Below are 17,073 nucleotides of genomic sequence, written 5' to 3'. Positions count from 1 at the left end.
TGCATTGTCATCCCCTTTGGGAAAAACACTGTACCCATGAACTACCACATAGGTGGTAGCCTACTAAACAACGAAAGTGTGATAAGAGACCTTAGGACACAGGTGGACAGTAGTCTCTCCTTTGATAATCACATTGCCACAGTAGTCAGGAAATCCTTTTACGTGGCACACCTCATCACAAAGGGGTTCACCTCCAGAAAAAAAGAGGTCATTGTTCCTCTTTACTCATCCCTCATCAGACCCATTATAAAGTACAATGCGCATTTGGCATGTACCTCACAAGACATCTACAACAACTAGAAAGGCCACAGAAATACCTCACTAAGAGGATTACCGGCCTCAAACAGATGCCATAAGCAGACCATCTCAAAAAACTCCAGCTCTACTCCGTCGCTTATCGCCTACTCAGAGGCGACCTCTGCCTAACATACAAAGCCATGTCAAACCCAGATCTGCTGGACATGCTGCACTTGAAGAAACCCCAATCCCTCCAAGCCACACACGCCAGGGATCTAAACCTTGCCACCACAATAAACAGAACATGCTGGAGAGATAGATTCCTGTCCCAGAGCCTTCCCATGCTCTGGAACAGACTAGCCATTCATGTCAAGCAAAGCTCCTCATTAGCCCTCTTTAAGAAAAATCTCGACAATCGGATGGGAAATAGGAAATTCACCCCGGGGATCACTTCTGTGGCTCTTCTAGACAGGAGCACAGGAAAATAACTTTCTTGGGTGGCGAAAGCCAGGGAACCCTTGGCTAGGCTTATATAGGCCCCAGGGACAATAGCCTAGTACCTACCTATGAACCTATGACTCTATAATAAATAAATAAATAAATATTTGTGTACCAGATAGGCCTAATGGACATACAGTCTCTTTTCAGTGGCAACCCAGAAGCAATGTCTGCTAAAGTAAATTGCTAAGAATTGCACAGTAAGCAATCAGAGGCTTTGGAAATCAAACCCAGAAATGCTATAGGGTCTAAAGTCAAGCAGCAAATAGTCTAAAACCTCTGTGAAACTATTTTTTTTCAACCATGACTGCCATGAACAGGAAAGCCTAAGTGACATGGCAACACTGCACTGCAGAAGTATCAAACTGTCTGTTTATTTTAGTTTCAGAAATAAAGAACAGCACATAAATTGCTCTGTTTTAAAGCTGTTCTCTAATGGTCACAGACCAAGACAGCAATCTTAAACAGAAGGGGATGTCTACTGTTAAAGAAGCTGGCTGAGGAGCAACATTCTTCGCTGGCAAGCAGACCATACAAATACTGCAATAATGATTCTTGTGATGAACACCTACTCTATATCTTCAAGGAGCTGTTCTAACAGGCTGAGTTATTCTTCCATGCATTACAAAAGCAGCTGATCCTAACCTCCTCATTTGAATTCCATTACTGCTGAGGCAAAAAACTGAGCCAAAAGATTCCCCAGACAGTCAGATATATAACAACCAGATAATGTTATAAGAGCAATGACATATTATCGTGGAAGCATGGAGCCGGGTGCACTGCCCTAGTCCAGTAAAGGACTGTCACTGCATGTGCCACAGAAAAGGATTTGAGCCTCCAAGTATGGAAACCTGAGATCTTTGAAGAACTGCCATGAGACGACTTTCAGGGAGAATTTTCAGGAAGTAAATACCAGCTGTTATCCTATGCAGAGGGTAAAGTATAGGTTCATAGGTTCATAGGTAGGTACTAGGCTATCTGCCCAAGGGCATTTATAAGCCTAGCCAGAGTATGTTGGCTTTCGCCGCCCCATTGATTAATTAACTGAGCCTCTGTCAAGCAGAGCCAATGAAGTGATCCCAAGGTTGTATTTTCTGTTACCCATCCACTCGTCAAGGCTTCTCTTGAAGAGTGTTAGTGAGGGGCTCTGCCTAATGTAGTTAGGAATTTTGTTCCAATGCGGAGTCTCTGTGACAGAAATCTATCCCTCCAGCGTGTTCTATTTATTGTTGTGGCGAGGTTTAGCTCACTAGAGCATGTGGCTCGCAGTGACTTGGATTTCTTTAGGTGGAGCATGTCCATCAATTCTGAGTTGGACATGGCTTTGTAAGTCAGGCAGAGATCACCTCTGAGTAAGCGATATGCCACTGAGTACAGCCAGAGCTTTTTCAGTTGGGCTGCATAGGACATATGTTTGAGGCCAGTAATCCTCTTGGTGAGGTGCTTTTGTGGTCTTTCAAGCTGTTGGAAGTGTCTTATGAGGTACATCCCAAATGAGGCATTGTACTCTATGATGGGTCTGATGAGTGACGAGTAGAGGGGCACTATAACCTCTTTATTTCTAGATGCGAACCCCTTAGTAATTAGATGGGCCACGTAGAAGTATTTCCTAACTACTTTGGCAATATGATTGTCAAAGGAGAGATTACTATCTACCTGGGTCCCCAGATCTCTTATTACCTCTTCTGTATTAAGGGGGCTGCCGCCTATGTGGTAATTTGTGGGTGTTTTGTTTTTTCCAAACGGGATGGTCAGCAATTTACACAATCAACTGCAAGGAATAGTATATACAATATCAAGAAAAACAGAATGTTCAACCGGTGTGTGAACCAGTCACAAAATTTTTCAGATGACGTCCTCATAGGTAAGCTCCAGAGTTTGTGATCAGATATAGTATGAAATATAGATACAACAGTGGTGAAGCCATACTTAGGCATAATCAAAATGTAGACTCAGATTTCTATCCTGGTGGTAATACCTGGATCTTTAACTTACTTTGCACTGTCCTGAATTTACACATACAAACATTCATGCCTTAATCATCAAAACTTAAAATCAAGAACTGTGAAAACTGACAGTCAGTGAAAAACCTACCTTTATGACCATTTCAAAAGTGAAGACTCCAGTGAAAACATAATCAAAATACCTCAAAACCTAGAAAACAAGAAAGAAAAAAATATGAAAATACAGAAGTCTTTTACATTTCTGACTGCAGTGCTTCCTAGCAAAAAAAATGAAAACTGTCAGAAAAAATAAGTTATGTACTTACCATAAAGTTCCGTCTGTGTTATCCATGTTCATTCTTTCTCAACAAGTGGGTTGGATCTGAGCCTCGGATCTGACTCAGCCACTTCTTACAGCTTGTGGATACTGAAAACTCTCAAGCTTACCCATAATGCCCCTAGTCCCCTACCATACCTTAGAACTTGTTTGCTGACCTTTTACTTACTAGAAACTTAGGAACAATCACAATATGAGGAAAAATATCTGGAGCTCAAAGTTAGGAACATTGGTTCCTATAGTATCTTCTTGTTCTTCCAGAAGTCACAAACAAAAAAGGTAGGGGATTGGAGGGTGGGGAAATGAGGAAGAATGAAGATGGACAAAAGAGATGGAATGTTATGTTGAGTACATAACTTCATTATGTGATGTTGTCAATTTTCATTCATTCCTCAACAAGTGGGACAGAGTCCCCAGCTACCTGAATCCCAGGTGGACTGTAAGGAAGGATATTCCTGAGCACTGTTGAGATGAAGGCTTCTCTTCCCCTAGAGACCAAATCCAATTTGTAATGAGTAATAAAGATATGAGGATTAGCCCAAGTTGCAGCCACACAAATATCATCCATGAAAGATCTGGATAAAAATACTGATGAAGTTGCCATGGACCTGGTTGAATGAGCTCTTAAATGTTTCTGTAAAGATAAGCCCAATTTGCTGTAGACAAAGGAAATGTAATCAGTTAGCCATTTGGCTAAAGTTATTTTGGTAACCGGTTTTCCCAATTTTGATTTAGCAAAGGAGACAAATGATTGATCTGATCTTCTTAAAATTTCCATTCTATGAAAATAGAAGTGCAACTGCCTGTGAATGTCCAACAATTGTAACATGCATTCTCCTTTGCTCATGAAAATTGGAAAGAAGACTGGAAGATTGATAGATTGACTGATGTTGGATTCTGATACCACCTTACGAAAGAAAGATGGGTTGGTTCATAGCAATACCCTATCTTTATGGAAAATTACATAAGGGGGCTTAGAAGATAGTGCTTGAAGTTCTGAGACTCATCTAGTAAAGGTTATGGCTACTAAAAAGATAGTTTTCCAGGTTAATAATTTTAGTTCACACTTTGATGGTGGCTCAAATGGAGACTGAGTTAAAACTAAATTCAAATCCAGTGGTGAAGTTGAATCTATAAAAGGGGGTCTAAGAAGAAAGGTTCCTCTTATAAAGGCTTTACAAAGTTTTGAAAAAGCTAAGGTGGAATTATTTACTTCTATATGAAAATAAGAAATGGCAGATAGCTGTACTTTAATAGTCGAGGAGCTAGCCCCTTCATTAAAAATTGTAGCCAAAAACTCAAGAACTTTAGGTACTGTGCTGAAAAAGGGTTAATGTCTCTTTGTTGTGCCAAAAAACAAACCTTTTCCATTTACTTTTGTAAATCTTCCTAGTGGAAGCTTTATGGGAAGACAAAAGTATGTGATGGACAGGGGAGGAGAGCCTGGGATGTCTAGCTATCAATGGAAGTGGAGAAAATAAGAAGTTATGTACTCACCATAAGGTTCCATGTTTGTTGTCCATCTCGCCTTCATTCATTGCTGGCTGGGTTCGGAACTGAGAATCAGTTCTGACTTAGCCTATATAAAAGCTCGAGGACTTCCACCCGCTTGTGGCTACACCCTATCCCATCATGCTCAGGGAAGATTACCCAGATCTTGTTTCCAGATACTATAGCTGCTGTCTCTAAACATATAACCATGTCCAAAAAGGACTAAAGAAGAGATTGAGAGAACATCAAATTCCAATTAGCAAGAAACCACTCGATCCTCCAGGAGTGAAGGCTGGGGGAAGGAGGGTTGGACACAAGAATTTATTTATTATTTTATTTTATTTATTTGCAGTTTGATTACCGGGGAAGTCCACTGGGCCAAATTGACCCATTTTCAGTGGAGGCCCGGGGAGAAAAGCTCCAAGATGCATTATACAATTTAGATACAATTGATAGTTAATACTAAAGATATTATGTAGAATAGTTACTCATAAATGCATTCAGTATCATGCATAGTTAACAAATACATTAAGCTTGAAGGTAGGGATCATACAGTTTCATTTGAGGAAAGCAGATATGTGTTAGGTGTGGAAACAGTTTACATACAAACCTTTTAAGAAAATGTAAATATGCTTTGCATACACACATCAACAGTAGAATGCTATTTACAATATTTACAAGGTTGGGCTGTGTGAGGGTAGCTGTAGGAGTTGTTGAGAGCTTAGAGAGTAGCTATAGAAATTGTTGAGAGCTTAGATACGCTCATAGGAAGATAACTATGAGAGTTGTTGAGCTTGGGAACCAGAGAGAGAACCCCCTTTGATTACTTTGGGTAAAGGCAGGTACATTTCCATTTAGTGGACAGATGTTTGAACAGCTGGGTTTTGAAGTTTTCTGAGTTTGGTATGGTTCTTAGTGTGGAGGGAAGGGAATTCCATTTTTTGCCTAGTGAGAAAGATAGGAGAAGTTGGCCAGCAGGAAGTTTAGGTTTATGGATGGTAATTATGTTCTGAGCTCTGTTGGGTGTAGAAGGGGGAAGGATGTTAGTTAGAGCGGGACATTTTGTTGGGTGAAATATGAGTCTATTGTTGGGTGAAATATGAGTCTATGTGCAGTAGTAAGTTGGAGATAGTCTAGATAGTTTGGGAGTTCAAGCCAATTCAGGGATTGTAGAGTTAGGTAGTGATTGGTGGTATGTTTAGATTTAGAGGCAAATTTAGAGATTTTGTTGTAGCAGTTTTCTAGTTTAGAGGTGATAGAGGAGGAAAGGTTGATTAGGAGAGGGGCTCCTTATAATAAGGAAGGAAGAAGATAAGTCGAGGCCAGAGTTTGCCTGGTAGAGTTGGAGAGAAAGCTATTATTCCTATACAGCATACATAGCTTTTGGTGGGTTTTCTTAATATTTTGTTGAATATGAATATCAAACTTGAGGTGTTCATCTACAGTAATGCCAAGTAGTTTGGCAGAGGGGACCACTTCTATAGGCGAGTTGGTTTGACTATAGACTTAGAAGTTGTTTTTATCGTAGGAGAGGGTCTTTGTGGGAGGGAATAGTAGAATCTTTGATTTATTTGCATTGACAGAGAGGTGGTTTTGGCGTATCCAGTTTTCAGTTGTTGAGAAGACAGTTTGGGTTTTAGTCAGCAATTTAGAGAGGTTTGAGGAAGAGCAGACTAAGGCTGAATCGTCTGCGTATTGAATGACTTTAGCATCAGGAATGGCAGTATGAAAGTTATTGATGAAGATGTTAAAAAGCATTGGCCCAAGGATGGATCCCTGTGGCACACCAGTTGGGGTAGGTAGGAAGGAAGAGATGGGGTTCTTCCATCTGACTGCCTGTGATCTGTCTGATAGATAGATGGAGAACCAGGATAAAGCATTATGTGAGAGATTAAAGTTTGAGAGATGACAGAGAAGGTGCTTGTGGGAAACAGTATCAAAGGCTTTAGACAGATCGAGTAAAACAGTAGAAACTAAGTGCCCTGAATCTCAGGCTTGATTGACAGTTTCTAGGAAAGAGAGTAGAGCGGTTATTGTGCTATGGCCTGGACTGAAGCCATGCTGGGTACGAGTGAAAAATTGTTTTGGGTCAGGAAAGGCATAAGTTGGAGGTGGATGCATTTTTCTAGGATTTTGGAGATTGGCGAGAGCAAAGCAATGGAGTGAAAGTTTGAGATGCCGGTATTTTTGCCTCCTTTATGAAGAGGAAGAATATAAGTTGAGTGCCAGAGTTTGGGGACGTATGATTCTTTTATGGATCAGGTAATAATGATGCTTATTGGGAGAGCAATGCCATCAGCAGCACATTTTAGGAAGGAATAGGGAATATTGTCGGGAGCGTTAGAGCAAGGTTTAAGTTTGGACAAAAGTTTTTTTATAAAGTTAGTGGAGATGGGTTTGAGTTCAAACAGATGAGGTGAGTTAGAAGGGGGAGAGTGTAGAGCAGTTGGGTTATTATTGGGAAATGTCTTGGTGAGGTTAGTAATAGTTTCTATGAAAAATGAGTTAAATTCAGAGCCTAGTTCAAGGTCAGATTTACTTGGGTCAGGACAAGGATTATTCTTGGAGCCTGGATTGAGGAGTGAGTTTATTGAGTTCCAGAATTTTTGGGGGTTTTTATTGTTATTGGACTGAAGTTTGATACAGTAGGATTTTTTGTCTTTGGTGATTAGTCGTTTTGCATGGTTGCAGAACTGTTTATATTGGAGCAAGGTATTGGCTGGTTTATTGTTTTGGTAAAGCTTCCATAGTTTGTCTCTGTGGTGCTTAATCTGTTTTGTCTCTTTGGATAGCCAAGGAGCAGTTTTAGTTTTTATCCTTTTGTTTCTTAGTGGGGCTAGTGAGTTTAAAGTATCAAGGAAGACAGAGTTGAAGTATTCTATAGCCTTATCAAGAGGAAGGATGTTTAGAATTTGCCGGTTCATTTGTTTGAAAGTATTTGAGAAAGTAGTTGGGTTGAAGCTACTGAGGTTATGAGTTTGAATGTGTTGATGCTGGTGTGGGGAGGAACTAGTTGACGATGCATAAAGGCTGGGAGGTGGTCGCTACAGGTATCAGGAATTGTGCCAGAATTGGTTATTTTATTTGGATCTGAGACTAGGATCCAATCTATAGTGGATCCAGGAGGGTTTATTTTGTTAGGTCGAGTGATGGAGAGGATTATTTGAGTGAAGTTATAGAGGTTAATGGATAGGGAGAGAGAGGGGCAATTGATTTTATTCCAGTCAATATTCACATCACCAAGGATATAACTTTCATAGTTAATTTCAGTAGAGGCCTATAGGAGAATATTTTCGAGTGTAGAGATATTGTTACCATGTGAGATATATAGGGCAATGATACAGATATTTTTATGTTTATTTAGTTTTACAGTTCAGTGTTCTGGAATTGAGGAATTAGAATTTGGAGGGGAATTAAGGTAAGAAGGTTGGAGTAGACTAGGGCAGTGCCTCCACCTTTTTTATTTAGTCGGTCATTTCTGAGACAATGAAATCTGGGGGCAGAATCTCTGAGTTGGATATAAAGGGCTTGAGCCAGGTTTCGGAGATGGCTAAGATATCTGGTTGGTTATGGCTTAACCAAGCTTGAAATTGGTGTACTTTGTTATTTAGACTTTGGGTATTAATTGTAATGAAGACGAATGAAGGCGAGATGGACAACAAACATGGAACTTTATCATGAGTACATAACTTCTTAATGTCATGTTGTCCTATCTCGCCTTCATTCATTGCTGGTTGGGACAGCGTTCCTAGCACCTTCTTTCTTGGGTGGCTCAAGGGAAAATACTCTTCAGAACAGTAGACCCAAAAGAGGCCCTGTTCCTGGAGGCCAAATCAACCTTGTAATGAGTGATAAAGGTATGAGGCTTTACCCATGTTGCTGCTGCAGAAATTGAATCCATAGGTAGCCTTGCCTGAAAGGCCGATGAGGTTGCTATAGCTCTTATGGAGTGGCCCTTCACTTTCCCTGGAAGTGCTCTATTCTAAGATTTGTATGTGAAAGTTATACAGTCTGTAAGCCACTTGGAAAGTGTGACCTTTGATATGGGGGCGCCCTTCTTTTTATCTGAGAAAGATACAAACAGTTGGTCTGACTTTCTGAACTGCTTCGTTCTATGCAGATAGAAATGTAACTGTCTGTGTACGTTTAATTGCTGTAGTTTGTACTCTGACTTGTTGCCATAGTTTGGGAAAAGGACAGGTAAGTCAATGGAATGATTCAAATTCGCTTCTGAATAAACTTTTGGGAGAAATGAAGGGTTAGTTTGCAGGGAAACCCTATCCTTTTGAAAGGTCATGTAAGGGGGATGTATAGATAATGCTTGAAGTTCTGATACCCATCTAGCAGATGTAATGCCTATCAAGAAGGTTGCCATCCATTTTAAAAACTTTAATTCACATGATGATGCAGGTTCAAAGGGAGGAAGGATTAAGGTGGATAAAACAAAGTTTAGGTCCCATGGTGGTGGAGGTTCTTTTACTGGAGGTCTTAGTAAGAAAGTACCTTTCAAGAAAGCTTTGCAAAGCCTGTAGGACATGATTTTTAGTCCCATTTCTGAGATATGATAGTTTGATATAGCTGCTAATTGAACTCGAATAGTAGCTGCAGCTGCACCTTCATCAAAAAGCTTAGCTAGAAAATCTAATACAGCTGTTATAGGTGCAGTAAAAGGATCAATATGGTTGTTGAGAGCCCAACGGGAAAATCTTTTCCATTTGCTAGAATATAATTTTCTGGTTGAGGCCTTATGAGACAAAATCAAAATATGTTTTACTGTAGGGGAAATATCTGGAAACCTGTCTATGTGTGGAACTGGAGCAGCCAAGCTGTCAATTTGAGGGTTTGAATTGATGGATGGAGCGTCCCTGATCGATGAGTGAGGAGGTCTGGAACTGGGTCCAGAATCCACAGCTCCTCTTGGAGATGGGGCCATAGAAAAGGGAACCAAATTGGATGTGGCCAGTATGGGGCGATAAGTATCAAATTACTTCTCAATGTGCTGGCTTTCTGAAGGATTTTGGGGATCAAGGGGAATGGGGAAAAGGCATAGAGGAGACCCAGGGGCAAATCGTGTATGAGTGAGTCCCTTGGTGACTCCCCCGGTGGGGGGATCAGGGCAAAATAGCTGCTGCACTTGACATTCATGGACGTGGCAAAAAGATTGCAGCAAGGATGGCCCCACTTTTTGAAGATCTTCTCAGCTATCTCTGGTTTTAGGAACCACTCATGAGGCATCAGAATAGCTCTGCTGAGTTTGTCCACTATCACTTTGGACTTCTCCGGGATGTGCGTTCCTGTTAGAAAACGTTGGGAAGAGACTGCCCATTGTCATACCCTCTAGGCCTCTCGACATAGGGAGTAAAATTTGGTTCCTCCTTGTTTGTTTATGTACCACACCATTGACATGTTGTCTGTCTGAACTGCAATTGTTCCTAGTGGAAGGGACTCCTACAATGCTTGCAACGCCAAAAGCACTGCTCTCATCTCTAGGACATTGATATGCAAGTGGTTCTCATGTTCCTGCCAAACACCTTGGACAGTCTTTCCCAGATAATGCCCACCCCACCCTATCTGGGAAGCGTCTGTGGTCACTGTGGCTACTGGTTGCAGAAGGACGAACGGTCGGCCAGAATTCACTTGAGTGGAGTGAAGCCACCAGCGCAGATCTTTCTTGCAGGATTCTGTTATGATAATTTTGTGAGACATGGGCAGCTCCCACATGGACCACTGGGTGAATAGTAGCCACTAAAGAATCCTCATGTGCAGACGAGCTAAGGGTATCAAGGTTATTGCTGCCGCCATGGAACCCAAAACTTTTAAAACAACCCTTGCTTGCACTTTCTTTTTGGTCAAGAGGTGTTTGGCTTGATGATGTAAGGTTTGAATCCTCTTGGGAGGAAGTTTGGCCAACACTTGTCTGGTATCTAAGTCTGCTCCTATAAAGACGATATGCTGTGATGGCAACAAGGCATATTTTTTTAAATTTATCGTAATGCCTAGCTGAGAGCAAAGATAAATGGTGGTACATCTTGCTCTTGTTAGTAGATGCTTGGTGGTGGCAGTTAGGAGACAGTCATCTAAGTACGAAACACTCGGAATCCTAGATGCCTCAAGTGAGCTGTATCCCCTGCCATGCATTTGGGGAGCACTCTTGGGACTGTAGTGAGACCAAAGGGCAGGGCTCGAAACTGGTAGTGACTGGCTCCCAGCAGAAAGAGCAAATGTCTCCTGGATCATCTGTCCATTTTTATGTGGTAGTACGTATCCTGGAGATCTATCGAGCACATCCAATTGTCTTTCCCCAGAAAGGGGAGTATCGACTGCAGTGTCACCATCCAGAACTTTGACTTTTTGATGGATTTAAGAGTTTAGTCTGAAGCCTAGCCTTGTTTTTATTTTGTTTTATTTTACATTTTTCATGGATTTGTTTAGTCTGCTGAGCTCCAGAATGGGCCTCTAGTCCCCTGTCTTTTTTGGAACTAAAAAGAACCTTGAATAAGTTCCAGATCCAATTTGGTCTGCGGGGGGCATTTTGGATTACTCCTTTTTTCTAGCAACTGTTGTACCTCTAGAGTTGCATGATCCCTATGACTGGGTGGAACATCTGGGACTGATTTTTTTTCGAAGGGGGGAGAAGAAAAGAGTATGTAATAACCTCTGGATATGATCGTTTGTACCCATTTGTCTTTTGTTATTTCTTAAAAAAAACAGCAAAGTGTGTTGAGAAAACCACTTTATAAACCACAAAACAGAAAAGCTTTCGGGTAGAACCCTTCCTCAATACTATTACATATATTAAAAAACCAATTGAGTTTAAATACAAGTCAAAATAATCACATGACCAGCAGTCCAAAGATCATGTGACAAGAAACAAACGAGTACACATAAATAAAAAATCAAAACACATCAAAAAATAAAAAATAACATTAAAATCTAACAATGTAATTTAGTTTGTTGTAATTTAATAAGAACAGGTTTCAATGTAACCATGGAATTTAGACCTGGGGGGCGATCAGAAGCAAGTCTGAGTATCCACTCATATTCCTTAATCTCAAGTAAATTATTAATATCCCCACCCCTTAATGTTATGTGTAAAACATCTATAACCCTAAATGTAAACCTATGGTCAGTACCAGATTCTGCTATATGTTTATATAAAGCATTCTTATCATTGGTTCTCCTAATCTCTGATTTATGCTCAATGATACACTCTTTTAGCTTCCTGGTTGTTTTCCCCACATAAAACGAGGAACACATAACACAGGTTGCCAGACAGATCACATTGGTACTGACACATGTAGCTGATAAATCAAACCTATATATATTTTCGGTAACGGGATGTTTAAACACATTACTATTGACACTAGTAATATCTAAACAACAAGTACAATTCATACATCTATAAGTACCTGACTTAATGGAAACAGCACGTTTCAAAGGTCTATTAAAATCTTTATAACATAGTTTACTCTTTAGGGTTTTCATATTTCTATATGAGAAATATGGTCTATCACCCAAAACAGCCTTAACATCAGCGGATGCCATCAATACAACCCAATTTCTCTGTATGATCTGTTTAACCAAATGTGTCTTGGTATTATAAGAAGTAATATACCTAATTATAGAATCTTGATGTTCTATACAGCTAGGATTATAATCATCATCTAACAAAAAAATACGTTTTAATTTTGTCTTTCTATCAGCTATGGTCTTAGCTTTCAAATCCAATAACAATTTTGGATCATAACCGCTGCTCAGAAAGTCATCCATCATTTCATCAAGCTGTATATTAAAACATATATCCTCAGTGTTCAGCCTACTAACTCTACTAAACTGTGATGTCACTATACCTTTAAAGACATGTGGGGCATGCATACTGGTGTTATGAACATATCTACCAGCATATACCTCCTTTTTATGAACACTAGTATGGATAGATCCTTCTAATAATTGTATCTTAACATCCAAAAAAGCAATGGTATTGTCTGAAAAGTCCATTTTGAATTTCAGAAAATTCGTGGTTGTATTCAAATAATCCACATATTCACTAAGTTGAGTCAAAGACCCTTTCCAGATCATAAAACAGTCATCTACAAAACGCTGATAAAACATACATTACTATTTAGAGGATTTGCATCACTACAAATATAAGTTTTCTCCCATTGGTGTAGTACCAGATTAGCATAAGTGTTGGCCACCGAAGTGCCCATAGCTACACCAGTCAATTGTAAATAAAGCTGTTCATCAAATAAAAAGATATTATTGGTTAAAACTATATCCAAGAGAAAACAAATATTTTCCACATATCTTGCTGTTAGAGAGGGTTGTGAAGTCAAAAATTCTCTTATTGATTCAATATCATACTCATTTGGTATTACAGTAAACAAAGATGTAATATCTAATTTTACAAATAAAACACCCTGTCTTAAAAGACTGTCATCTAAATTATTATACCAATATCGTAGTTTTGATAGAAAATCTGTGGTATCTCGCAAAACATTAGTGCACTGTAATAAAAATGGTTGTAACTGTTTCTGTAGATAGATGGAAATTGGTTCAGTCAGCCAACCACCACCAGACACAATGGGTCTCATGGGAGGGTCTTACATTGACTTATGTATTTTAGGAAGACTGTATAAATGTGGTATTACAGGGCATGGGACATTAAAAAAATGAAATAAATCTAATCCAATATCACCATTAATTTGCAAGTCATAAATCATGTTTACAGAACTTATACGCTTCTTAACATCCAGAAGTGTAATGTGTTTAAATGCATTAACATCATCAAGCATGGTGGAGATAGAAGATACATACTACTCCGGTCCATAAGGACCACCACACCCCCTTTATCAGCTTGCTTGATAACTATATCATTATTAGCCTGTAGTGTTTTTAGGGCTACATGTTCATCATAAGTTAAATTAAAGCGCCTCAGCCTTACATGGTCAGAATATAAACGTCTCAGTTCCATCTCACATAAATCATGGTAGGCAGTTAACACAGGTATGCTGGCAGGTATAAATGTACTGCGTCGTTTACAACATGTTTGAGCAGAAAGAGAATTACCAAACAAAACTTCAGGTTAACATTCCTAACAAATTGTTTAAGATCTGTAAGTGCAGTAACTAAATCATCACTAGCCATTGGTATAAAATTAAGACCCTTATGTAGAAGGGAGTAATGAGCAGCCTTTAAGACAAAGGTTGATAAGTTTAAAGTACCTTCCATCACTTTCAGCTCATTTTGCTTTGCCCTAAAGGGCTATCATTCTTTCATTTACTCGGAACCATCGCTTGTCTTGTTATCGAATTGCTCCTAGGAGTCGACTGCTCAGAAATGGTCTCCGGTTGATCTAATTGAAACCGTTTATTTGAAAAATTTAGTGTAAGTTGTTGGGTTTTCTTACCACAATTCACACGCGTGTTTGTATCTCCATTTTGCTTATCTTCCTCGCTACTATGCGAACATACACTCGCACCAGTCACTGCTGATTTCACCATAGTAGGCGTGCTCTCAGCCACGTAGTTCAATAGGTTTATAGATGCCGGTTCCTGGTTCTGTGAATTAACTGGCACGGATTGATGAAAATCATCCAATGTATCCAACGCCACTTTCTGGCCACGAGGTTTATTATTAAAACGAATAGAAGAGTCAGTTTTCGGCCAAGAAAAGATATGGCCTCTCTGAAAATCATTTACATCTCGCATCAACTTACGTTTTTTAGTTGCTTCTAATTGATCATCCAAGGTTTGCATTCTATCAAGCATCTGCTGGTAAACGTTCACCATATTAGCAAAAATAGGCATATCCATGATGTCATTCTCCATAGTCATTATCTCTTCTTTCAATTCATTTTCAGTAATTGAAAAATGCCCTCGTATGGGAATGCCTATCCAGACCTATTAAAACGATGGCAGCAACTGAACATTAAACTGAGCTTAGACTATATGACTCTTATGAATTACTTTTTTTCCAGAAGCAACTAAAAAACGTAAGTTGATGGAGATACAAACACGCGTGTGAATTGTGGTAAGAAAACCCAACAACTTACACAAAATTTTTCAAATAAACGGTTTCAATTAGATCAGCCGGAGACCATTTCTGAGCAGTCGACTCCTAGGAGCAATTCGATAACAAGACAAGCGATGGTTCCGAGTAAACGAAAGAATGATAGCCCTTTAGGGCAAGGCAAAATGAGCCGAAAGTGATGGAAGGTACTTTAAACTTATCAACCTTTGTCTTAAAGGCTGCTCATTACTCCCTTCTACATAAGGGTCTTAATTTTATACCAATGGCTAGTGATGATTTAGTTACAGCACTTACAGATCTTAAACAATTTGTTAGGAATGTTAACCTGAAGGTTTTGTTTGGTAATTCTCTTTCTGCTTAAACATGTTGTAAACGACGCAGTACATTTATACCTGCCAGCATACCTGTGTTAACTGCCTACCATGATTTATGTGAGATGGAACTGAGACGTTTATATTCTGACCATGTAAGGCTGAGGCGCTTTAATTTAACTTATGATGAACATGTAGCCCTAAAAACACTACAGGCTAATAATGATATAGTTATCAAGCAAGCTGATAAAGGGGGTGTGGTGGTCCTTATGGACCGGAGTAGTTATGTATCTTCTATCTCCACCATGCTTGATGGTGTTAATGCATTTAAACACATTACACTTCTGGATGTTAAGAAGCGTATAAGTTCTGTAAACATGATGATTTATGACTTGCAAATTAATGGTGACACTGGATTAGATTTATTTCATTTTTTTAATGTCCCATGCCCTGTAATACCACATTTATACGGTCTTCCTAAAATACATAAGTCAATGTCAGACCCCCCCATGAGACCCATTGTGTCTGGTGGTGGTTGGCTGACTGAACCAATTTCCATCTATCTACAGAAACAGTTACAACCATTTTTATTACAGTGCACTAATGTTTTGCGAGATACCACAGATTTTCTATCAAAACTACGATATTGGTATAATAATTTAGATGACAGTCTTTTAAGACAGGGTGTTTTATTTGTAACATTAGATATTACATCTTTGTTTACTGTAATACCAAATGAGTATGGTATTGAATCAATAAGATAATTTTTGACTTCACAACCCTCTCTAACAGCAAGATATGTGGAAAACATTTGTTTTCTCTTGGATATAGTTTTAACCAATAATATCTTTTTATTTGCTGAACAGCTTTATTTACAATTGACTGGTGTAGCTATGGGCACTTCGGACAAACTGAAAGTATCACTGTTATCCCTGGAACTAAAAGTCAGAGATCTTAAAGATGTACAAACGAAGACTGAGACAGAATTCCGGGAGATAGAAGTAAGTAAATTGACTATGGTTTGTTCTGAATGTTTTCAGTACAAGTAGTCTGCAGCAAAACTGCAGGAAAGGCATTATGCTTTGCAGGTCTGCATTGTATTAGAGTATGTGAAGATCTGTTGGTTTTGTTGTAGTATATTTTAAGATTTGTGGCAATGATAAAGAAATGAGTCATTTCGATAGCCGAATGTGTCAGGAGGTTATAATGTTGAATGAATCATGTTGACCGACTGAATATTTTTTACTGAAATATTGGTCGAAAAAGAAAACAAAAACAACTTTCAATGAACACTATTTATTTATTTATTTTTTGCAGGGGCACAAGCCTCTCTACATCCTCGCCATGTGGGCTAGACTTCAACACCCCCATCTTTTATATACCAACTTGAATGCCCTACAGTAGTGGGGGGAAGCTGTGCAACTGCAAAGGGAGCCAAAAGTTGTTTTCAGTGATAACTGGAGCAAACAGCAGCATTCAAACAAAAGGTGTTCTGTGGAATGACAGATCCATGTATGTTAGTCATTCAAATAACTACTTTACTTAAGGTTCAATTAATCCTTACACCTGATCTGTTTGTGTGGATTTGATTTAAACAAGAAGTGATAAATTAACTAGGAATTATTTATTTATTTTAAATAAAATCAGTCATTTAAGCACAGTGAATAAGACTATTAGAAATGTGGAAAGTAACACAAAACATTTCCATGGTTAATTTTAGTTGAATGTAGAAGTCTGATACAGTGCTTGTTGTGGCACAAAGGTTAGTGTTCCTACCACACGGTGCTTATACCACTAGCTTGGTTTCACTGAGTGTGCATTCTTTGCAAGTCTACACATTCTTGTTTTGTCCAACAGGGTTTTTTCCTTCATCTAAAAGACATGCAAGTATTTGAGTTGCAATCTCCAGATTGCACATAGGTGTGTGTGTGTGTGTGTGTGTGTGTGTGTGTGTGTGTGTGTGTGTGTGTGTGAAAGATTGACATTTCAGACAGAATTCAGTGTATGTAGCTCTAAGGGCAATATTGTAACAGCATTTTATTATCCAGCGTCCTACCAGTGTATGTGATAGCAGCCTGCCGCAAGCCCCCTGAGTCCATAGTTATCCCCCGACTGCTCCTAATAACCCCATAAAAGCATTACAAGTCTTGTGCAGAATCCTAAGTGCTGGGAATCATTCCCCTTATTCGCCACCAGGTGGCCACATTTTACTATAAAAAGGTCC

At 39.2% G+C, this 17,073-nt stretch overlaps 1 protein-coding gene across 1 annotated transcript in view; it reads right to left on the bottom strand.

The window, feature by feature from the left end:
* Positions 1-17,073, bottom strand: part of CACNA1A (calcium voltage-gated channel subunit alpha1 A) — a 3,713,953-nt gene that overhangs the window by 1,801,333 nt on the left and 1,895,547 nt on the right. The window contains exon 20 of the mRNA XM_044082385.1: positions 2,830-2,889. Coding sequence (XP_043938320.1) covers positions 2,830-2,889 — 60 coding nt within the window. The remainder of the gene's footprint in view (positions 1-2,829; positions 2,890-17,073) is intronic.

This window comes from Protopterus annectens, chromosome 9.part0, assembly GCF_019279795.1.
Source record: "Protopterus annectens isolate FY-2018-M chromosome 9.part0, PAN1.0, whole genome shotgun sequence".
NCBI classification, from domain to species: Eukaryota; Metazoa; Chordata; order Ceratodontiformes; family Protopteridae; genus Protopterus; species Protopterus annectens.
The sequence above is the reverse complement of the archived record's forward strand: the minus strand, read 5'-3'. Positions and strand labels throughout refer to the sequence as shown.